The sequence below is a fragment of the Lutjanus erythropterus genome, chromosome 22, assembly GCF_056507025.1.
Source record: "Lutjanus erythropterus isolate fLutEry1 chromosome 22, fLutEry1.hap2, whole genome shotgun sequence".
Taxonomy (NCBI): domain Eukaryota; kingdom Metazoa; phylum Chordata; class Actinopteri; order Lutjaniformes; family Lutjanidae; genus Lutjanus; species Lutjanus erythropterus.
The window spans coordinates 16,972,735-16,997,766 of record NC_139338.1 but is presented as its reverse complement, the minus strand read 5'-3'; the positions used below and the strand labels follow the sequence as shown (position 1 = coordinate 16,997,766).

Genomic DNA, 25,032 nt, shown 5'->3' with positions numbered 1-25,032 from the left:
CTTCCCAATGCTGCCGCCATCATCCATCATCATGACTGTTCATCCCTAACCCTTCTTTCCCTCATCCATTCATCCATTTTCCCCCATGCCAACATCCCTAACCCCTTAACCCCTCATCCCTCTCCTTCATTCCCTTCTCCTCATCCCTTCATCCCTCAACCTTTAACGCTTTCCTTCTTTTTCCCTTCTCCAGACCCTTAACTCTCCTACAGCATCCAAGTTCTCCTCCATCCACAATAAGTAATAAACTATTCAAATCCATATTTTCACTGGTGGTCTCTGTTAGAGAAATCATTCTTGTGTAATTCCTAAAAACTTTAAAAACAGTAATTCCCTACTTCCCTCTTTTTTAAACACACAACTTAGTAGAGGGTGACAGTGCCGCATGGAGAGCGTCTTGCCCAGCTTCTGCACTTGATAACAAATTTATGAAGCTTTTTCATTCTTCCAGTGGAGGGCGCTACTGTCCTTGGTAGTTCTGTGTTGCTAGATTAATGTTCTCATTCTGTGGTCACAGGTGGTTCATTGCTTTGTCACTCTCTGTAATCTTTAAACTGAACATATAGTTATTTACTCATCTACTGATTTGACTATTTGTGCACCTATCCACCTCTTCAGCTGCTTCTCTCACTATCAGTCGTTTGACTTTCTGTCTTCCTCTCTCTGTCCCTCTGCCTCAAACTAACTGCACATCAGTCTGGTCCTCCCCTCCGTCTGCCCCCCCCCCAAACACACGCCTCATTTAGTCTCTCCCTCTGTCTGTCTCTCCGTCAGGAATGAGAGGAATCTGCAGCAGAAGCAGCAGCTGGCAGGTGGGCCAATGTCCCACGATGCACTGCACGGGGCACGCCGCGCGCCAAACGCCCCACATTTAGCCTTTTTATTGTGTCAAGAGCTCAACAATCACATTTGCATTCACAGACACACATCTAATCTATACAGACCGGCGTGTGGTCGTGGCGTGGACAATGACAGCCACAGATGCATCAATTCACCACAGTGAAGTTTGGGAGTGGGAGGGGCTGGGGGCAGAGACTGGCAGACGCCCCTGGTATTGACATGCTAACCACATATGTACAGTTTATCACTCACAGAGAAAGGAGTCTCCACATGGGCTTTATGAATTCATTTGATGCTAAAATCAGATGAGAACACCTTATTTTGGAACATACATCACATGCATGCATGGACAGGCGCTCAGTCAGTCACATAAATCCTGCACATAACACACACAGACAGACACATGCTGTACATGTGATGAGCCAGACACACTAGCTGACCCACTAACAGCTGCACTCTGCACTGAAATCCTGCTGGGATGCTTACAACCCGACAGTGAGAGGCCATTCGAACAGTTGAAAATAAAAGAAAAACTGCATATTGGTTTGACAGAAATGAGGATGACAAGACTTTTGTGTGTGTGTGTGTGTGTGTGTGTGTGTGTGTGTGTGTGTGTGTGAGTGAGTGTCTGTGTGTGTATGTAATTGTTACATTTTAATAAAAAACTGGAGGTGAGTCATCATCTGTAATAGCAGTGATTTTCAGAAGCAAAGGGGGAAAGAGGTGCTTGTGTGTGTGTGTGTGTGTGTGTGTGTGTGTGTGTGTGTGTGTGTGTGTGTGTGTGTGTGTGTGTGTGTGTGCATAATGTTTGCCCTGGAAACAGCGGTGCACATGATACAGCACAAACTACACTGCAAGTGTGGCAAGAGTCTTTGTTTCCCACTCCAGTAAGTTACTAGCTAGTTACTGACCATCTATTTTGTGTCCTTTTTCTGAGTTTTAGCAGCATCTTTTTTGTTTTGTATAATCACCTAAGAGTAAGAACTGTTGTGCTTTCGTTATCTTAGAATGAACTATATATATATATATATCTACAGAGGCCACCATGTTGAACTATTGTTTCTACAATAGGCACTATTTTTATGAATATTTAATGAGCCTGAATCCTTGTTCATCCAATCTTAGCTTTGCTTTTATTGCTCTGCTTTTATTGCTGCCCATGTCTGTTTTCTGCTTAATACTGTCTGTGGTCTGCTTTTCTTGTAATTGGCATGCTTTTACAATTGTTGCTATAACTTGTTTCTTAATTCTTAATTTTCATATTGATTTTAGTTTGCCAACTTTACATCTGGCCAGTGTCTATGGATGTATTCTAATTCATAGTAGCAAATAGATGTTTTTGATGTCAAGCTCTCTGTCCGCAACACAAGGAAGTGGCCACTATTTGAAAATTATTCAGAAAGATGCTAACCAAAGATATGAACTGATAGATATATGTTTATAAGATGGCAGTAAAATGACATGGGTCACTGAGTATCTTCTTTGGTGACTGCCTTTTTAAAGGCGATAAGCAAAAATATTAATTCCATCAAATATTCATTAATGGACTTCAACATCCAAGGGAAAAAATATCACCTACAGTAGACCAGAATGGACAAACACACTTTTTCCCAGTTTCATGGCCGCCGTAGTTTCTCCTACACACTTGGAAGGGGAGGGTTCACTGCTACATGCCACTGAATCCTACACACTGGTCTTCTTTTCAGAAAGGAACATCTTAGAAAAAACATTTTCTCTCTCATGTACTCACGTTTTAAGCGTTCCAGATGTCATGAGCTCAGTGACCAGAACAATACATTTCTTTCCTTTGCATGGTCCCTCCCAGGAGTCATAGAAGCGGACAATGTTAGGATGCTGGAGACCCTTCAACATCCCAGCCTCCTCTTTGAAGCGCTGACGCTCCGACTTGGACAGCTTGCGATCCTACACACAGGAAAGAAGAGGAAAATTAGCCATAAAGACAAAAAAAGAGGAAATGTTGTTCATCTGAAGGAAATCTAGAGGGAAGAAGCATTTACCCAAACAAAACACGCTCTATTAATAGTACAACGCTATTATGGTGAGTGTGATTACAATCAAATTAAGCAGGGAGATGGTTTGAGGGGTGGAGAGGAAAGCTAATTAACAGTAGAAGAAAAACAAGTTGTAATAAATGCTTGCAAAACATACAGCTATGGTTTGACAACCTGCTGCAAAACATCTTTTACATCCAACACTGATGCACCGTCTACACATGCCACTAGAATACAAATGCAGATGAAATATGAAACCAGGTACTATCAGAAAAAGGTGCTGTGTTACATTAAAATACAGCACTAGAAGGATGTGGGTGTGGATAAAACAGTACGCTGTCCTTTCATCTTAACTCTCAGAAGCCACAAACATCCATTAGAGTCAGTCTGAGATGCTATTTTGATGTGTATTCTTTTTTATCAGTGCAGGACACACTTTCTTTCTCTGAGAGCTACTTTGTGAGAAGCTGGTTTATGAAAATGATTTATAAATAAACTCATTTGACTTTATGCAGGAGGTAAAATTAGGTAAGCTACTGTGTTTATTTTTTTATATTTTACAATGATCTTCATGAGTGTAACTCCCCATGAGTTAACATCATGGGAAGGTTGTAAGCTGCCATGTTTATCCTTGTCTGTAACATTACTGTAAGTGCAATGAAAGCTTCCCAACAAGAGTAATTTATTAATGTAATCTATCTACAATCAAAGATGGACAGACAGCAAAACCAGTAGTGCCAAAGCCAGCCAGCTAGTGAGTTAGCTCCCAAAGATGCGTGTCTTGCATACTGCATCGGTTGCTGTGATGTTAGCACGCTAGATCATATTGATGTCAGTTTCTGTAGGTCTCTAGGTTTATATCCATACATACAAAGCAGGTTCACAGAGTCACTGAACTTATGTGCGGCTGCTGAATGAATGACAGTCATTGATAAAAACTGAGCTAGGCAGAGGGGACTGTAGGATAATATTAGCCATGGCTGCTGTCAGTTTGCAAAGCAGCTGCAAGGGGCTGTGTCAGTAAGTTAACCCATTAATCTGATTATTTTTGTCCTGTTTAATTGATTAATTGTTTGGTAAATGAAAATGAAAATTCTGTAATAAACTATCAAAGAAGACAAAGAAAACCGGATTAATTTTATGTTGATTAACTTCTTACTTGTAACTTGTTGATTTCAACACAGCTATGGTGTCACCAGTTACTTCTTTTCACTTCACCAGGAAGATGTAACACAATATCCGCTCAGATCCTACTGCCTACGATGTTAGTAAGGCCATGATCCCTCACTGGCTTCCACCAATAAACAATTCCCTGTTTTTTTTTCCCTGAAATGCACATGAAACCCTCACCTACCAGCTCCTGCTTCTTCTGTCCTTTATATTTTTATTGTATGGATGTGAATTGCAGTTCATAACATTCACACCAAGTTTTAACTGAGTCTTTATTAGTAGTGGTCGACTCGTAGCCAGCCAGCGAAGGCTTGACAGAGACAAGCTAAAGTTACGGTCCACATTCTTCCAACCTGTGAGGAGCTTCTCAGAAAAGTCCAACACACATACATACAAACAGTTTAATGGGAATTCCAGCTCTACCACTGATACTTCAATAAACTCTGATGTAAAGGGCAGTGTGGGTGGGTCAGATCTTGTAAAGAAGTGTGAGTGTGTGCATGTGTATAAAAGGTGTCATGCATTCAGCCTGTGCATTTATTTAAATGTCAGTTTTTATTATAAGTGAAGAAAAGCCAAAAAGGAAAAATCATTATTTCATTGTAGGCATGACATTTTTTTGCTTTTAATCAAATAATTAGCTCTGTCGCAGAATTTGTGTATCCATTTTAGTGAGAGTGCATGTACTGTATGTGTGTATTTGCTTAATCTGAATATGTTTCCAGTGTCTTCACCAGCTCTGTGTCTAACCATGGCTGACACATTCAGCACATCACTACCCCAAAAATAAACAAAATCAAAGCTGCCTGACAATGATAAAATAAGGAGACAAAACCTCAATACTCGGAGGATTTAAGCCCAAATATGACTGCAAGTTCCTTTGTGACTCCAAATGATTATATTGTTCATGTCATAACCTGCAGCTACAAGTAGGTTGCACCAGATATGGAAAAAAAAACGAGATTAAAACAAATATGAGAGAGATGTTTCAATTAACCTGGAACAAACAGAAATGTGTGCTTTAAGAGGAATTCATGACACACATCCAGAACATTTCATAATGTCTGTGACCCTTTTAGAGAATTAAATTACAGGCAAGCGAACAGGCGGTTATGTCTGCACTGCAGACAAACACAAAAAGAGCAGGACCGACACAAAGGCTGTGTGTTTGTTTAAGTATAAATGACAGAAACACAGAGTGAGAGCACGGTGAGGAGCAACAAGAAATGTCAGAGTTTTATTTTTAAGTTGCATTTTAAAGGAGCAACAGTGTTTTTAAGGTGATGCAAGATCAGACGTTGGAGGTTAGACACCTACTCCCAGCAACATTAGCAGGACTATCACCATGGCAACCAGTTTTAAAAAGAGGTCCAATGAGGGGCACCTTGTCTCCAATTCAACTGTTTAGTTGTTTTCATTCAATAAATCCACGATATTCTTACATCTCTCAGACAAAAAGATGAAATGTTGTTAAAGGGACAGCTTGGATTAGTTGATGTAAGGTTGTATGAGGTCAGCAGACCCCCATTTAGGAGAAGCAGAGACGTACGAGCACAGAAGCTACACAATGTTCTGCTGTGGACGATGTCAGAAACAAAAAGTATTATAGCCACTTAAAATCCACCCAAAATAAATAAATATCATTTTAAGTAGGGGTTCACAGATACCACATACAAGTACTTACATTTGGGTACTTGCCGATACTAAGTACTGATATGAGTTCTTAATGATGCCATTACAGTTCTTACAACAACTTTAAAAACATGATTTATTTTCATCAGATGTTCCTCCATTTCTAAATGTAACAAGTATGTTAGTATGAGTACGTGAGGACAGTATTGGACCGATTCCTGATGCTGTTATCAGTATTGGTGCATCCTTAATTTTAAGTGAACAAATATTTTCACCACATTACCTTGCAGTCAGAAAGCATTTTCCAAAGAGAAATCACTTTTATACAATCCAAATATCGCTCTCTCCAAAGCAACCAAACTCCTTAAGCAAGAGAGAGAGTCATTTTTCTTTGCAGAACACGGGAGTTCCTGTTATCGTGTCACTTTGTTTGTTTTTAAAAGGTTCATTCAGATTCACCAGAGTCGCACAATAACACAAACAAACTAACAGATCGAGGCAGCAGCAGACGGGCAACTCCAAGGTAAAATGACTGATTTCACCCATGGAGTTTGGTTGGTTTGGAGAGGGAAATATCTGGCTTATATAATGACTGTTTGTCACTGAAAAATGCTGAAGTGAAAATATTCTAAACACAGCGTACACTTAAACCGATATTGACTTTTTTTAGCTGAACCTTTTTTTAAGCAGCTAAAATAAATTTTGTTACTGGCTTGTAGCTTCCATGCTGGCGCGCCTCTCTGCTTGACTAACTGTTGATAAGAGCCTCATACAACCCCACTTCAAATAATCTGGACTACCTCTTTAAAACAACAAAGCCTTAGTGCAAACCACCCGAGATGAGGCACAAGCTCAGCATCAATCATTCATAGTGTTTAAAGCTTCAGTGCCACCCAACACCAAAATTCAGGGATATGCAGAACTACTGAGTGCTATAACATCAGGGCGATGCTGTATCTAAATAATCAGGTAGTATTATAATAAAGCACTCCAACCACTCAAGAGTTCAGCACAGAAGATTCATGCCAGGTCACAGTGTGCAAGTCTTTTGAAATGTTATAAGAGCTATTAGAAAACCTTGTGAGCTGCTTCAGAGATTAGGACAATCTCTGAGGTGATGATCTCATATTGTCATATTGTATAACCTGGGGCCTCATCTATATCATATGACTTACTTACACACACACACGCACGCACGCACTCACAGGCAGAATAAGAACGTCTGAAAGCTTGAGTGTGTTCCTAAGTGCATTAATGTGTGTAGAATCTGTGTGTGTGTGTGTGTGGTTACAGCTTATCCCTTCATCCTGCAGCAACCATTTCACTGATGACGGCCCATTAGCACAGAAACATCCGTGCATGTGCTTACCAACCCTTACTCTCATTGTCTCACTCAATTTTTTTTTTCACATTATGGTCACATGACCGCCGTGGTCACATGACAATAGCGGCAGGTCACATGACTGACTGGCAGCCAACATTCCATTTCCCAGCAGCACTTAGAGAAGACCCTGACCACCCATATCACTGTTAGACACCTCCCTCAGGGCTCTAGAAGATTACTTCTCCCTCTCCTGCTCTCTCTGTTTTTCTCTCTCTCCTGCTGAGTGTGTGTGTGAGTGTGTGTTAGTGTGTAAGTGTCTCTCCATAGACGTGAGCAGAGAAAGCAGACAGCAAGTCTAAGGGGGCTTCATAATACATTATTAATGTTTCCTTCTACATTCTCGTGTATAAATGGGTACACACAGCTCACACATACAGTAGAGGTTTTGTAAGAGACAATGTTTGCGTATCTAAAATAAATGTGTATTAAAAAAGACTTGTTAGGGTATTTGAGGAATTTAAGGGATAGTTTGGATTATTTGACACAGGTTTGTATGAGGTACTTATCCATAGTTAGCTAAGCAGTGTACTGCTGTGGACCGGATCAACAACAAAAGGTATTTTAGCACTTAAAAAAAAGGTCAACCTAAAAAAAACAAATCAGTTTAAGTGTACACTATATTTATAAAATGTCACCAGTTCACTTTTCTGTCAGGCAGCCTTTTCTGGCAGGAAAGCGCTGCGATATACGCCAAATATTGCTCTCTCAAAACCAACCAAACTCCACAGACAAAACCAGTAATTTTATCTTGAAGGACACAGGAGTTGCTTGTCTACCCTTGCCTCAATCTGTTAGTTTGTGTTATTGTGTGACTTCAGTGTTTTAAAAGGACAGCTTGGATTCACTGAGGTCACACAATAACACAAACAAACTAACAGATCAGGGCAGCTGTAAACCAGCAACTCCCATGTTCTTCAAGGTAAAATTACAGCTAGCTTCCCTGCTAGCGCCCCTCTCTGCTTCTCCTAAATGTGGGCATGTCATCTACTGTAAGTAATACACTGACCATCCAAGTACCAAATACAACTCTACATCAAATAACCTGAACTATCCCTTTAATTTAATCCATGGTGCACGTGTCTTCTTGTTGAGAGTGGCTGTTTTCTTTCTCTCTATCCAGTCTTTTTCTGCTCCGAGCTGCAAAACATCATGAGACTTGAGTTTGTCTGACTCAAAAATATCCTCTCACTCTCCATCCAAGGCTCTCTCTCTCTCTCTCTCTCCTTCTCTCTGTCTTATACACACACAGCCGCACACAAACACACACCTAAGCAAGACGAGCCCATACACTCAAATCTAGAGCCTCTTATCTGAAACACACACACTTCTTTTCGACAAGAGGACTTCTCACTCTCTAAGCCCGGATTCGCCTTCTCGCTATCTTTCATTCGCCTATCTGAGGACTTGAAAGAAGCCACCTATACATCCCCACGCAAGTGACAGCGTTAAGTCTGTATGCCCTATTTCTGCTCTGTAACAGCCAAGTGAGGACACATATTAACACATACACACACACACACACACACGCTGACATACAAGTAGACAGTGAGTCAGACAGGCGGGCAGAAACAGAATCAGCAGTGTTAAAGCATTATGCAGCTTCCTGCAGAGAGGCTGAAAGCTGATACCCTCTGATCGACTCGTCTAGTCTGGACATCCCACTGCGCTTTAACACTCAGTGATCATCTGCTCTGGTCTTCTTCTCTGGTGTGTTACACCCCAGCGAGTGAGCAGCACCAGATGGTTGGAGGTTGCAACAGAAGACAAAACAGCGAGTGCCAGAAAACTCAGACAATGGTAAATTGGTTCTCGGCTGTAATTACAAATGATAGTACTATTAGGTAACTTTAGAGCTTCTGGTTACCAAACTCACAGGACGTTGTTGTCCAAAGTGCTAATGTCCCCTGGGAACAGTGAAACCCTAAATATAGCATGAATAATTGCATATGATTGACTCTGCCCAAAGATTTGTCTCTTTCTCAGGCTCTCCATTATATAACAGCAATTTAAATGTGTTGTCTTTACACAAGGGACACAAAACCACAAACTTATCTGAAACTTTCACTGTTTCATGAGGGTAGTATGTTTATAACAGAGTAAGTTATTCTGTTACCTGCTGAGGAGTGTATTACAATCAAGTGTTTAAATGGGCTGAATATCAAGTTTTGAGACCTTAGTATTTCCCTGGAATTCTGACCAAAATCTGTCTGTTTTCCAGGAAAAAAAATATGCAGGATTCCAAGAATTTTAGCATGTACGGGCTTGTTTGTCTGTTTATTTCAGAAGCTGAGGAGTATTGCATTTACTGAAACAAAGATGCCTTTTCTAAACCTCATTTCCACGCAACTGTGATTCATAGATAAGCCCGAACATAAACTGATGTCATTACAGTAACTAAATCAACTTTTCACCTGAAGCAATTTCATCAATTTACTTTTCATGCAAAGATTTAAGTTTAAAGCAGCTGTGTTACTAAATATTTTTTAGATAAAAGGAACAAATTGGACTTTTTACATTCCTTGCCACTGCAAAAGTAATAATCTAATGCCATTACTGTAAAGATTATCCGACTGTCAGCATTTTTACAATTATTGGAATTAGGTCTTGAAACAGGTATCATTCTCCTCACTGTTTCTTGTATATATTTGCAGCATACGTGTGACCAAAAATCAAAAAAACAAGTGATGACAACCACAGTGAGGAGCAAAATAAATAATTTCTTGGAGTCTGCTCATGAAAAGCTTTTACTGCTGAAAGCATTTAGAGAAGATTTGGTTTAAAACCAGCTCTTAATAAGGCAAGGACTGTCCAAGGTTTGCAGCTGCACCCTAAAATAAACTTTGTACATGAAGAATACAACTAGGAGAATGAGAAGGAGAATGAAAATAATATAATAATATTTTTGGCAAGCAATAGTTTTACCTTAAAATCATTATTCCAACACACAGTAAAACAACTGGCAGCGACCTTTTCTTGCTATAATCATGACACCCTTTTTGGAAAGCTAGCTGAACTACAAACTTTTCAGCCCAGTTTCTGCAGAATGTGTTGTTGACCCACTTCGACGTCCCTCTGATCAACCTTCGAGTCCTGACCTAAATTTCGAAGAATGCTGGTCTGTAACTCGAGAGTAAAATCAGGACCTGCAAATCTTTATTACATTAAGCCTCTCGGTTCAGTGAATGAGCTGATTTGTTTCTGTATACAGTAAGGACCTACAGTACAGCAGTGAAGGGCAGGGGCTCATGGTGGGGTGGTGTGTGCAGAAGCGTATGAAAAAAGTCTTGGTGTGCTCCATTAGTATGAAGCCAAAGCGTCTCGCAGACCCCCCACACTCTGGAAACGCTCTCCTGCAAAGAACCACAAACCCCCTGCAGCACACACAGACATACACAGCTACACACCTCATAAACATGTGCACAAAAAGACACACATATATACGTGTTTCACATGTACGCACAAACCAAAACCTCTCCAAGACCTTTACCACAGCTTGTTATGGTTAGCCAGCAGAAAAAAATGACAGAGAGAGCATCTGTTATGAATAAGAATGATTGAAAAGAGGATGAATAAGTTCCCATAAAAGTTGGAGGGGGAGAGAAAGTGAACTCATCATTTAAAGAGACATTTCAGCAAGGGAAACTTCAAGATTTAAGTTGACTTGATCACACCCTTCTCCTATAGTCCTCTTGTGTTTGCTTTATCTTTTTTGTTTCTCTTTTCAACTGCCTCACTCACTCTTTGTTTCTCTGTTACCCCACGGCTCCCCTCCTTCTTTGCTCCTATTTAGCTGGTTTTTGGTTTCCCATCAATCACCACTCTACATATTGCAGTAACCAGGGCCATGTGTCTACATGTGTGCATATGTGTGTACGTGTGTGGAGTGTAATCTGACCTAGTTGTGGCTGAAAAGCAGTTGTTTCTGCAGAAAATGTGGTGAGATACATACATTATGGTTTTCCTTCTCCCTTGGAGATCCAGTGTTTATACTCTCTAATACTATTAATAATAAAAATTTAATTATCAGTGCCCAGTTGCATAAACCACATCAAGTTTTAAACTTAAGGAAAGTATTTCCCAAAGCTAAGCTAAGGGGTTCAACTTTGGAGCATTGCACAAAGCCTCTTAAATCGTCTCCTTGCTTAAGTGTTTAGACTAAGGATTTCACAGTAGTTACTGTCATAATACAGCACATGTGTGCTTTAGTTACCATGGTGATGCTGCACTCATATTGTTCCTTAAGGTTACTTGACAGCATTGTTGTCAATGCTAGCTAGCTTCTTCAAAATGGAAAAATGGATTCAAAGAAACTGACTAAATCAATGTGAGTAATGAAGAAGCATGAAATAATTACTGTGTCAGCAAGAGGAGACAGACCAACATCAGCAGGAGTCAACACAAACTGGTGAGTTTCAATAAAACACTATAGACAATGCCATGTTATCATTTGTCCAGCTAGCTACGAAGTTGCAACGTGATAAAATGTGATAAAAGTTAAAAATATTCTATTTCTCCTTTTACTGGGGACCTCAGACAACCAAGTCAAAAACCCATGTTGGTACCTGGACCCCATTTTTTTTAAAAACAATGCCTTACAACATCCTAAGGAAATCCTTATGGTGTTTTTCATGAGGAATGCTTAAATAAAAATTTAAGGGAAACCATAGCCCAAGTGGTTTTATGCAACCGGCCCTCGGTATCAATCTTCTGTAGGGGGGACATATTGATCGTTTTTGTATTCTTTGTCTGATTTGTAACAGGCACTACAATCAAACCCATTCATCGGGCTGAGTTCAATAACAAGCCCAATGTGTGTGTGTGAGTGCACATGTTGTGTACTCATGTGTTAACAATAGATGCCATCTCAGCCTGCCACTCACTGTGCACCCTATTGTCCCATCTCTCTGTGCCTGGCTGTGCAACACACACATGCCCACAAACAAACACACACACACAAACACACACCATGTGCTAGTGCAGTCATTACCCTCTGCTCTGCTGGTCACGCCTCATCTCCCCTCCTCAGTCCTACATCCTCACTGCTCCTCTCTCACCTCTCCCTTTGTCACCCTTTTCCTTTCTTCTCCCATCCTTGACTCACTCTTTTCCTCTCTCCGCTCTTTTCCATTCATGGGATTCCCCCAGAAAACAAGTGGGATGTGTTTCAAAAAAATGTCCCGTCTCTCCCACATCACACCATACGGTCCAGCCACTTGATCCAGTCGTCTTGATCCAAGGATAATGAGAGGAAATCTGAGTATAATGAGTGGAACTTCTTGTGTAAAGTTCTTCCCCTCATAAGTGTTAATCCTTAACAGAGCAGCACGCCATGCACAAAGAATCACTTTATACCACAAATTTGGAGATTAATGAGTAAAAATGATGACAAGGCAGGTTTCCAAAGTTCACAGAGACAGCTGGAGGACAAAACAGGCTTCATAGAATGTCATTTTACAATTAAATCACATTAAAAGCAAGGAGAAAGTAGGATTAAGAGGTTCGAATATGTCTGTAAAACCACAGGCATAGAGTTTTAGAACACATACATTTATTGTTTCCAGTAAAAACATTAAAGTAGCAGAGGACTTTAACAAACTGCTCGCCTGAGACACTTGCATAATATTTTATTATATGGATTAAGGATTTCTGTGTTCTCCTTTATATAAATAAAGACATTCACACTATAAATTTGAGTAGAAAAGGGACACACCAGAATGCAGGAAATTAAGTGATTGATGCTGCAAATGTCCTGGTGAAAGACCCCCAATTTAATACGTGTCCTCCCAATGTTGAAACGAAACCTCCGCCCTTATGTGAACCGATAACCTTCAATTTACAGAACATCGTCTCTCATTGTGAGGCTAATATTTTAATACCAATCTAATGCCCAAATCCTGAATCAGCTGAGTCAACGTGCTCCAAAACACAGGACGTTAATAAAGCTCTATTCATTGATTGTGGTTTTGATTGAAATGATTAGCAACCAACAATGGCCTCCTTTGTCGCTCAAACAGGAAAAAACACAAGGATCCAAATTTTTTTTTTTTTTCTTAACGGTCAAAAGGTTACCACTGCTCCTATCAAAAGATTGTTTTTTTAATTATGTGCGTCATGTCCTTTATTACATTAGTATTAGAGGAAGATTATTGTGCGTAGTCTTATATAGAAGGCTTGGATGACGGAGTCTGGAATCAAAGTTTAGGGGATTCGATGTGGAAATTACTGATTTTCAAACATTTATTCTAAACATATAACATGTCTGAAAATCAAGTGGCATCAACAACAACTAAAACTGGTTCATGTTTGATTGATTAGGCAGTAAAATGCACTTTGAACTGTAACAAAGATTAATTTGAAACTTGAGACATTCGACGTAATGGCTGTCATATATCAGCTATCCCCTCTGCCATGGAGGGCCCCAAAAGTCTTTGAACTTATAAGGATTTGACCCTTTTGGCAGAGGAGGCCACACTGCACTTATGCGGCCTGTGTGTCGTGTGTGTGTCAAGTGTGAATGAAGCAGTTGTGTGTCTATGTGCAAGAATATATGTGAACTTAAGGTTTTTTGAGAGCATTCATGTCTTTTTCTGTGTATGTGGGAGGTTAGTATATTTGCATGAAAAAGGTTGCAGTCTTAATATAGCACACATCCATCTGCGTCGCTGTTAACACGTCATAAACACTCATCTGATGAGTTACAATGCGGAAAAAAAAAGTCTATATGACTGTGAACCAAGAAGAAATCTCATATACACTGCAGGAGGATCGCTGACAAAATCCCTACTAAAGCTTACCAAAACAGAAATTCTACAGAGATCATTACCAAGAAACATCATATATCCACATCTGCATGTTGCTATGTAGTGTGTGTTTCAGTGTGCATGTCTCCCTGGAATCCACAGGGTGTTAATGACGTCTTATCGCGAGGTACTGACACTGTTACAGTAACTGATGATCTAACGGAGGGATCGGCCGGAGAGGATGAGGGCTGTCCCAGATAAATCTATTACATAATCTGCAAGGACTATCCCTTTACACTCCATTAAACCGAGGTCTCCACTCTTTACGCCCGGACTGAACTTTAACACTTCTCAGGTTTCACTTTAAAAAGCATCAACAGCCATCGGCATCCAATCACGTAGTGGCACTCTGTGTTTCAAGTGTCTTGCTCAACCCAGGTGATCAGCTAGAAGTTACACAAGGTGTGGGGGGAAAAGTTCCTGAATTAATTTTTAATGATGGCGTTAACATCCACTCACCTCTGTTTTTTGTTATTCTTTATTTACAAAGTGAGAAGGTAGGCTACGGTAGTAAAAGAGACCAAACAGGTTGGTGACAAAGCTAACTATTCTGCAACTTTTGCTTTGTTACATAAATAATCTGAGAATACACTCCATGCAGTATATGCTTTTACAACAAATAACTGATCCCAGAGTCTCAGTCCTACATCATCACTGGCCAGAGAAACTGGTGTAGCACAAGCCTGATGACAGCAGGATGCTAACAAAGGTAGAAAGCCATACCCAGCATTATATGTGGAGAAATGAATGTTTCACTGAACACATTCCAGCTGTCCAGCTTCCTGCTATTCTAACCATCTGACTAAGACACCAAGAAATGTAGCAACACACCGGAAAAGATGGAAGAAAAAGCCTGCTAAAAGACAACTCCATGCGGTGGCTTTAATTAAGAACACTGATCTTGTACTTTCACCTCTTTGTTACTTTAGAACTTCATACTTCAAAATTGCATTTACCATCATAATTGACAAAGAAAAGCAGCAAATCCATACATTCAAAGGTCCAATGTGTAAGATTTACAGATATCTATAGGCAGAATATATGGCAAAAATGGAATAGAATATTTATAAGTATGTTTTCATTAGTATATAATCATCTGAAAATAAGAATCGTTGTGTTTTCATTACCTTAGAATGTGCTGTTGACATCTAAAGAGGGCACATGTCCTCTTCCGTGAAGGCCTGCATGTTTCTACAGTAGTCCAGAACAGACAAACCAAAACTGCATCTAGATACGGCCTCTTGCACTTTGCATGAGTTTTGCAGCCACCATAACATCTCCTCACCACACCATTAGAGGCCACTAAGCCCTACACACGTGGCCTTTAAGAAGCTGGAATCAGCAAATGACTGAAACTATTAATCGCTTATCAAAATAGTCGGCAATTTATTTTCTTTCAGTTGGCTAATAAATGAATCGACTAATCATTGCAGCTCTGCTGGGGACATTACTGCTACTGTACATAGTATGCACCCTAGGCCATGGAGATACCCCAATACTGTGTCTTTTTTTATGATTTTAGTAATTTTTCTATAACAGGAACTTATAACATTTGGGGAGATTTTACATAAAACAGACAGCGATGAGAGCAAAAGCAAGCAATTACAACAGGGTGTTAAATATTTAAAGCACTCAATATTTACGCTCTCTCAGCCTAACAACCACCTTAGCAAGAGTAACCAACTATCTGTTTACATGTATACAGTGCTGCTTTGGCACAAACATGCACTGACTCTAAGAATATTACACGCACTATGTCAGTGATGTGTGTGTGTGTGTGTGTGTGTGTGTGTGTGTGTGTTTGTGTGTGTGTGTGTGTGTGTGTGTGTGTGTTTGTGTTTGTGATGTGGTCTTGTCTGTATCTCCTCCACAAGCTCCCGAGGTTGTCAACAGATTAACAAAAACCCTGAAGGGATATACACACAAACATACACATGAAACACATACACAAACTGAACAAACCCACATGCACAACAAGTCCCATCTATACAATAAAGATAAAAGGGGGATTAGCTCATGTCAAAAGATGAGAGGGAACGAGACTGAGGGAGAAATCAGTGCAAAATTAGGTGACACTGACAGAGAGGGAAATAAAAAGATCACAGGACAAACAAGTTAAAACTCATATGTCAACAATCTTTTCCCCCCTTGATATCTCTATGTCCTCTTCAGTGCTCCCCTGTAAGTCTCTCTGCCCTTTTCCTCCCCTCGCAGTGGCCTATATTTCCTCTGCAGCTGGTTAGTTGAGACGAGGGAGAGGAACTGATTTAGGCCCCAGCTCTGACAGGGTAACCAGAGAAGTTAAACAGATACAGGCTACCCATAGAGCCATGCACTAGAAACCGAAGTAATCTGTGACAGACAACCGGACTTGTTCCAGAAACGTAAAGCAGCCGAATGTACGCAGCAATGTCTGATGAGTGAGTGTGGTTTTGTTACATGCAGGTTTTGGGGTTAATTTGTTCCAGATGAGCATCCATTACTGCCAAAGCGCCCACTGTTACGAGACATTAGCCTAGTTTTTCTCGTACTTTTGCTCCATCTCGGGCACTCACAAATGATTTGAAGCACATGCGTTTAAACCAAAGAATGTTGAAAATGTATGTGAACATCTGTAACATTATAAATGGTGGCTGCGGTATACTTTCCCCCGCACACAAAAACTAAGCAATGTACAGAAAAACACATGACAGAATATTTTTCTACTCTCATTTTTTTCCCTTTTACTAAGACGGACACAATAAATGTAGGGGAGAGCTGGGACAACTGTAACACACTCAGGAGGATAATTTCACCTCAGCAGACATTTTCAACAAAAAAATGATTTCTCTTGGTTATTAGTTAAAAATTAAATTAATAAACTATGCTAATGCAGATGTTGCTAGCTAGCAAATAAGATTTTGTCATGATTGCAAGACTGCTGGCCACATGGCCCAATGTAAGCAACTTGTTGGTCTGTGCTGACATGCTCTTTTGTTAGAAAATATACATATATCACTAAACTTTAATGGAAAAATCAATTCAAACAACTAAAATATGGTTACTACTAGAATGGTTGCCTAGTCTTTTTCAAAAATAGACTCTTGCTTCGAAGGCACACAATGCCTGATATCTAAAAGATTTTGGGCCATATATGAAAAATCTTAAGGAACATTATTAGATAATACAGAAGTAACTTATTTTTTCAGTGTTAGAATCGCACCCCCAAGGAGCTTCTTGCATCAAATGTAATGTTATAGTCTTATCCTTATTTGTGAAAATATTTCAGTTGTATTATTAATTAGAGCACATATCTACGTTTCTTATAACAAAAGATGACTTGTGCATTTTAAGTTAACTGTAATTTATGAGGGAAAATGTAAAAAATGTTACAAGTGCCCCAGGTCTACCCTATAAATGATGATGTAGTTACACAGATGCGGACACAGGACCGATGAAAGGGGGGTAGAAAGCAAAGACAAGGGGTAACAGCAGCAGAAGTGAGGAAGGAAATGAGGTTACAGGAAGAGGAAATGGGCATATTTGTCCTCTGAGGTCTTTCCTGTTGGGACAAGACACATAATGCGGAAATGTTCCAAACAGTGCCTGATCTCTCCCACAGTAAACACACCTACAAAATAAGTCATAGTCTGCACGGTTGAATAGAGATATTTTACAGGAAAATATCAAGGAAACTAGACGACAACTTGCAGGTTTTGATAATAACAGCAATTTCCTTATCCAGCCAACTGTGCAAACTACAACAGCTTTAGATGGAGACAAAGGAGAGGAGAGGAGAAAAGACGAGGGAGGCAGAAATGGAGGTCGGATTATATGTCACAATGATGCAATAACTGTGAGAACATCATGCACACACACACACTCACACACACACACACACACACGGTGTAGGGTTACTGCAGAGGTGCCTGTCTGTCTCAGTAATGCCTCTCTGAGAGACTGAGATGTCAATGTCACAAGGACTGACTCAGTCTAACACTTACATCAACTAGAAACACACACAAAGCCTTTGTCAAGGAAAAGCATGGCTTCACAGGCCTTTTGGACAGGACACAAGTGTTAATGCTGCTGGATGAAAACCCAGTTCTCCCAGTAATGATTTTTGTTCCTAAACAGAAATTATTTTATTGTAGATTTTGCAGGATTTTTATGTCAATAGATGAGTAAGAGAGGAGGGGAGAGAGGGAAGAGACAGTGGAGAAATGATAGTTTGAAGTTGGGTTGTATGAGGCACTTAACCATAGTCGGTGTATTACCTCGAGTAAATGGCCATCAGGACACCCCCATTTTGGCGAGTCAGGAGAAATCTGGGTGTAGTAAGCTATAAAATATACTGCTGTGGACAGGATCGGCAGCAAAACGTATTTTAGCGTGGGAGTGTGTCGACCAGCATCAGAACTGACTATGGATAAGTACCTCATACAACCCCACTTTAAAAAAAGAAATCTGAACTATCCTTTTAAGAGCAGCAGAATGAGAGGATGAAAGTGAGAGAAATGGGGAAATATGTTAGTCGAGTAAAAATAGGAGGGGGCAGGGGGAGGAGGACAGATGGGAGCAAAGCAGAAGAAGAGATGAGGAGAAGAAGATGAGATGAAACTAGCAGAGCGACAGATGTTAACAGCTGATCAGCAGAAGGAGAAAAGAAGCACGAGTAGGGAGAAGAGCTAAAAAAAAAAAAAAAGGAAGCAGGAGAAGATTTGAGGAAGAAAAGGGTGAGAGGTGGGATAGAAGACAGTTTAGATAATGAGGTGTCAACTGAGACAAAAGCAGAATTGTATAACTTTATAATGAGTCTCATTCTCAGGAAATTTAAGTGTAATGATGACAACGAGGCCTCGCTAATGAGAATACTACACTAATTCACACAATGTAACAACCCTTTTACAGAGCAAACCATTATAGGAAGATAACCATGAGCCCGGATTAAAACTTTGAACAAAGACACTTTCATAAAGGAGAAAGTTAAAAGGTTTATTCATAAAGTTCTTTAAGCCTGGCTGACATTGTTTCGAATAATAACGAATGAAATTACCTTTTTTTTTCCAAGATGAAGAGGTTTGTTCCTATTGTATAGCTGCTGTCACCACAGCAACTGCACACATAATCTATTATTCTTTTTAAAATATTTTTAAGAAAGTTTGAGCATTCCCTCAAGTATCACAGTCTATTCTGCCACCCTTCTATCATTCACATCTCAGGCTTAAAAAGTTACCTTAACACAAACATTCACAGCTCCCACCAGACTTCAACCTGTGACCCTTTTTGGGTCCCGACCCAAAGCTTAAGAAACTAGCAGGTTTGCTATTCCAGCTGTCTTTGGTTTAGTTTAATGGCTGGCAGACTTTCTTATGGGGAGAGAAGCTGGATAATTACAATAATGTACAGCTCTGTCGCCTCTGAACGGAAACCCTATAATTAATCACATAGTACATCTGGCTACAATTAGCTTTACAAAGACCTGTACAATAGCTGAGCTCTTAGCTGCTGTCACTGTATTCCATGTGCACACACGCATGCAAAAAAAATCAAGTGCAAACTCACAAAGGCCCACACGTGATCAGTAACAAAAACTTCCATTGTGCCTATAACCTATTTCACACCTGAATAAGTATATGTGTGCATGTGAGGGCAGGTATAAAAGATGTCCAACTTTCCTTTCTTTGGGAACAATGACAACAATGAGCAATGACAATATGATTTCTAAGCCTGCGTTAATACAATCGGTGCTTAAAATATCCATACAATGAAGTATAGGATGACATAAGGGTCAGGCCAAAGAAGAAAGAGGCACTGAATAAAACTTTTTTTCTTCTCTTTTCATGTGTCAGATTCCTCGAAGTACAGCAGCGACTGCCTGAAGGTAGAACGAGTAAGACTATGACTGTTACTGGATTGAATTTCCAGTTGATGAGGTGAGTAGGTGATGTGTGATCAAATCTTACAGATGTTTGAGCAGCTGCTGCGGTGGCCAACTGTAGACTGTATTCATACTGAATAGGTAGAGGTATGCAGGGGGGAGTAACATTCTCTGCCCCTTTAAACTACTGTATCAACAGGTAACATTTATGTAAGGAATACCTGTTATTAAGTTACATGACTGCATGAAAAGCATATGTAGCATTGTTTGTTAGGGATACCTGGGTGTTTGTCACTGCCACGCTAGGCTATATAGACCCATGTGTAAATAGCAAAATTAACTATTTACATGTTGGGTGCAAATAACATTATTGGCTACCTGGGTTGATAACTGGGTGCTAAGTAGCTTCCTTAAGAAATGGCTGTAACTAACCATTAATTATCAACATGCTATATACAAGTCCTGAGTCAATATGGTCTGAATACCATAACAAGAATGCGCACACAACCAACATAAAAGAAAGAAAAGTCTGGAAAAACTGTCCAGTGAGAGGGAGAGGGGGGTACGAGACAGATTGAGTAATGTCAACAGAAATGCCTCTACTAGGCTTTCTGGGTGAGATAAAAACACACAAAAGCGCGTGTGCACATACACAAACACACGTTACATCACACTGCTGGAGGTTGAGGGGTCAGGAAAACGGGGGTGGGGGGTGGGGGGTAAGAAAGTTCAAGAGTCAGTATGAGGCAAACCTGGTACAGAGCAGAACAGCTCAGGCTCACATAGCCCATGTATGGGCAGAGAGTTCGGGGATGTGCTGTTCTAGTTGGATGTTTGCATTGATGATGATGATGACTACATTTGGGTTTTGATAAGGCAGCTTCGTCATAACTGGCTGCCTGTTCAAACAGCTTCTGGGGGCACTTGCACTCTATGCGACGACTGGCAGCGTTTCAGGTCCATTCAGGTGCAAAGCCCAAGAGAGAGGACAGAGGTGTGTGTGTGCTATGATAGCATCTATCAGAAAAACAGCTTCAAAAGATTCCCCACACCTGTCCACACTAAGTGCTCTGCCAACACACACCACAGCGTCGATGTGTATGAATGTTGTGGTTGGAAGCCTGCAGTGAATCATTAATTTCTCTGATAAAAACCTGAAAAAAACACACTCTCTTTGCCAGTTATTTTCTGGTGTGGTTCCTGTGCGAGACACTTTACTGGCAGTTGTGAAAATATGTGTGACATTTGCTGCAGCTCACAAATGGGACTCTCTTCAAACAGCATCTATTGTACCACAGGCCCAGGAAATCAAACTTCTGAAGAGACCTGCTTTGCTGTCTGAACCTCCACCCTCTGACTGCATCACTGCCGCGGTTCACCCACTGAGCAGGGAATGCTAAACCTGACCTAGTAGCATGTCCTTTGCATGCCCAGCTACACTGTCCCACCAACAAGGAACAACAAATTTAGGGCTGCCCATTAACATTCGACTAAACCATCAGATGGTGAGAAGAGTCTTAGCTGACAGAAGTTAACATTCGTCCATTAGTCACAGGGAAAAAAATACTTCTGACTCCAGGAACGATGAAGACACAGTGGGTTCAGGCAGGGACAGGAGGCGTGAAGCGGTTGAGGAGCAAGTTTGTAGCGAGTAAACTGGTAAATGCATATTATCCATCATGTTGATACAACTGTGAATATTGGTTTTTGTGAAGTGGGAAGTTTATTCCCATGTTTTGAGCAGCGACATATACTGTGCTGACATACATTCACAAAAATCTTTATTTTGAGGCAGCCCTAAACAAATGTTGCACGTTTGGAGATGCAGGACATTTTAATCTCTTTTTATGATACCTTTACTTCCAGGGAGTTATTTTTGTGACAGCAGAGGGAATATCAAGTTCCTAAACCTGAAGGATTAGTGCCACACTCAACTTCCTGATCCAGAAAACAACAGTCACGTTTAATGAGGAAATAATGTAATTTATTGTGTGCAAACTTGATAGATGTGCAATGCAAAGGTGCGTTTCTAAACTTCATAAATCTTTCACAGTGTACTAGTAAACCTGCTGTTACACTGCACTGATGTAGCTCACTGACAGCTGCTACTGTGCTTCAGTACACTACTCTGTTATTATCTAGATTTATTAGATTTATATTGATTAACAATGCTGTCATAAAAATACCTTTTCATATGTTGAGAATGTTGGGTGTGACAGCACACGTGTCTAACTGTAAACCAGTGGTATCTACTGTGTGTTTATCTATTTTTAACCATCTCTAACTGGTACAGACACAAAAAATATCTAGTTTGACAAAGAACCAGTATATCCGCCAACAGCTGCCATGGCGGTAATCTTATGAGATAAAGAAAAAAGAGGAAACAGAAAAGATGATAAGGATGAAATAGGGCAGAGGAGGAGGAGAGGAAGAGGTTGAAGTTATTATGGACAGAGAATCAAACTCTGAACAAGGACTTTCATTTTTACATCCAAACCAGAATTTCCAGTTTGAACACAGCCTCTAAATAATGGTGGAAGCTAACATGGATAAACTCAACTGCAGAGGCCCAAATTGCTTCACTTTAATCAATGTTTTTTGACTGAAAACCAAACCATTTGCATTGTCAGTTCACCAAGGGGCCAAACAGTGATAAAGAGGAGTGATGAGGGATTGGCATGCACACACACACATACACAAGCACCAGAAATGACTATGAGGTTGCACACTCACATCCTGTGAAGTCAGCACAGGACATCAGATATGATTCATGTGTTGGGTGAGTTGTCCTCTCTTTTTTCTTCTTTTCCTTTTCTTCTTCTTTTCTCTATTTTTCTCTGCTAATCTATCATCATTCAGAGGGTCTCCCCCCCAAGACCCCATGAAGTGACCCCAGTGCTGACCCTAAATTCGACCTTAGACCCCTCCACTTCATGGGGGTCTCAATCTTTCTCCTTGTCTGTGTCAAGCATGTCAGTGTATGAATGCACTGATATGGGTGTTTGCACGTGTGTTTAATAATCTGTTTGCACATGTATTTGACTGCATATTATTATATTTACATAAATGTGTGCATATATATAATTTATTGTTTGCACTCATAATGAAAGCTTAAATACTTATTTGTCTATATCTGCTATTATGAGCATTTATTTATTAAATGCCCATGATGAAATCAGTCAGTCTGTGAAGCAAGTACAGACTAGCTGGTACAATGGTGGGATTAATTGGAGAATGCTTACAGTCTGAAATCAGCAGGCTAAATCAACCACCGCACCTCAAAATAAGTGCCACATGAATGAATTATAATAGCACTGAAACAATTGGTCATTAGTCAATCAACAGTAAATTAATTATTTTAGTCACACTTGTAAATTAAAGCTCCAAAATTAGAAACTATTGCTTGATTGCTTGTGATGGGTATTTGTCAGTGACATTTATTGAATAAAATATTAATCGAGGGTTTAAAAACATTTATCAAGGATAAAAATTGTTAGTAACTGATAGATCAGGGTTGCCCAAAGTGGAGTCCCCATAAGGTTTGATTTGGGAAAAAAACTAAATAAGCTTATTAAAGCAAAGTTATAATATAAACCATAGTTTTACTTTTTTGAGGCAAAAATGCTCTTTGAATATGTAGGATCCCTAAATATTAATTATTGTTGATAACTTAAGCACAGTGGGGAGAGACACCTTGTGCAGCTAGTCAGTCAAATAAAGGAGCTTGGGATACTAATACCATTTTTACAGTACAATAAAACAGGCGCTGGCTTTGGACCATGTCTCACCATTAAGATTTGGTTTTGGCCCTTCAAGAGAAAAAGTCTAGGCAGCCCAGTGTCAGATGACAGTTGGTTCTAGCACAAAATAACTAACCACCTGATCAACAGGTGGCAGCAGCATGTTTAGATGCATCAGCAAAAGCAGAGAAGAAGACCGACAGCAAGTAAATATGGATTGTAAACAATTCAAGGTCTCAAATGTTTTAGGAGGAAGAAAATGTAACACATTTGTTAGAGCTGAACAAGGATATACTCAGTGCACTTTGGTGAGCAACTGAATGTAAACAAAACTTTTGTTTGTTTAAAGGAAAACTCAGCAGAGCACCTTTAACTAGTGCTACCACAACAGACACTCTTTAGTTTATGTATTTAAAGTTGATTTAAAAATACTGCTGCTCCAATGGATCGGAATGGCTGCCTTCACGGTCAGCCCAACACTTTTTCCATTTAGCTCTTCCCCTCGCTCTTCTCTCCTCTCTCACAGGCTGACACGGAGCATTATATAATTCTTTTCAAGCTTTTAAACCGACATCTTTTACACAAATGGTTCGCATTGTCTCTCACTGATCTCCCACACTTAAGTCACACTAAAAGTTGCCAACTTAGTACAAAGTGTTGAGTGTAACAAATGCAGTAAAAGTGAGAGGACACAAACATACACAAATGATCATTTTCAATAAAGCCAAACCAATACTGAGGGCAAAACTGTACTGATACTGATGCTACTAGCCAATAGTAATTCTGTTACATGCAAACATGACTATTTGACGCATTTTGTCACATTTAGGTTTCTGTCTAAAATAAAGAAAGACAATAACAGTATCCAACAGTTTGCAGATTAAACTTAATAAACTGAATTCACTTCTTTCTGAGAGAACGTGCTCTCAGTCACACAGGAGACAGATTCCTCTGGTTTACCACTGGACCGTCATGTTGCTACAGCTGATGCTAATGGGCCAGACCTCAACACTGACGGAGAGATCTCTCACTTCTGAATGTGTTTGGTGTGACATACTGTTCTGCCACATACCCTTCTGTGTGTGTATGTGTGTCTTTACGGTCAATGAGGTACGAGAAACAACTTAACTCAGCTGTAAACACTGCTGACAGAAGTTTCTATCCCTGTCTCTAAAATTAGCAGAGAATGACTTGCTGATTTGTGCCTTGCGCTCACAAGTCCCCCAACAACTAGATTCATCTTCTTCTTGTGTGTTGTACCACCGAGCAACTACACGATAGCAATCGGAGGGTATGTGGGAGTTTAAAGAGGAGACTGCTTGATTGTTCATGACCTCTATTCAAGGAGCACACTCGCACACACAGAGTTTACTGGGGTGAAAGTAATTTGAATATGATCCAGATGCCTTCATGTGCAGGGGAGAAGAGAAGAGAAGAGAAGGAGAGGAGTCTAGTGAAGGTAAATAAAACTGCAGAGCTAAAATATGAATCATGCGCTGCTGCTGTTGCTGCTGCTGCTAACACCTCCAGCCCACGAGACTGCTAAATATAGACAGAGAGAAAGAAAGAGGGAAGGGAGGGCAAAATGATAGCA

The 25,032-nt window shown here is 40.1% G+C and overlaps 1 protein-coding gene across 1 annotated transcript in view; it reads right to left on the bottom strand.

Annotated features, from left to right (window-relative positions):
* wnk1b (WNK lysine deficient protein kinase 1b) overlaps nt 1–25,032 on the bottom strand; it is a 115,045-nt gene that overhangs the window by 57,336 nt on the left and 32,677 nt on the right. Inside the window, exon 3 of the mRNA XM_084711285.1 lies at nt 2,591–2,763. Within this exon, the coding sequence (XP_084567411.1) occupies nt 2,591–2,763 (173 nt within the window). The remainder of the gene's footprint in view (nt 1–2,590; nt 2,764–25,032) is intronic.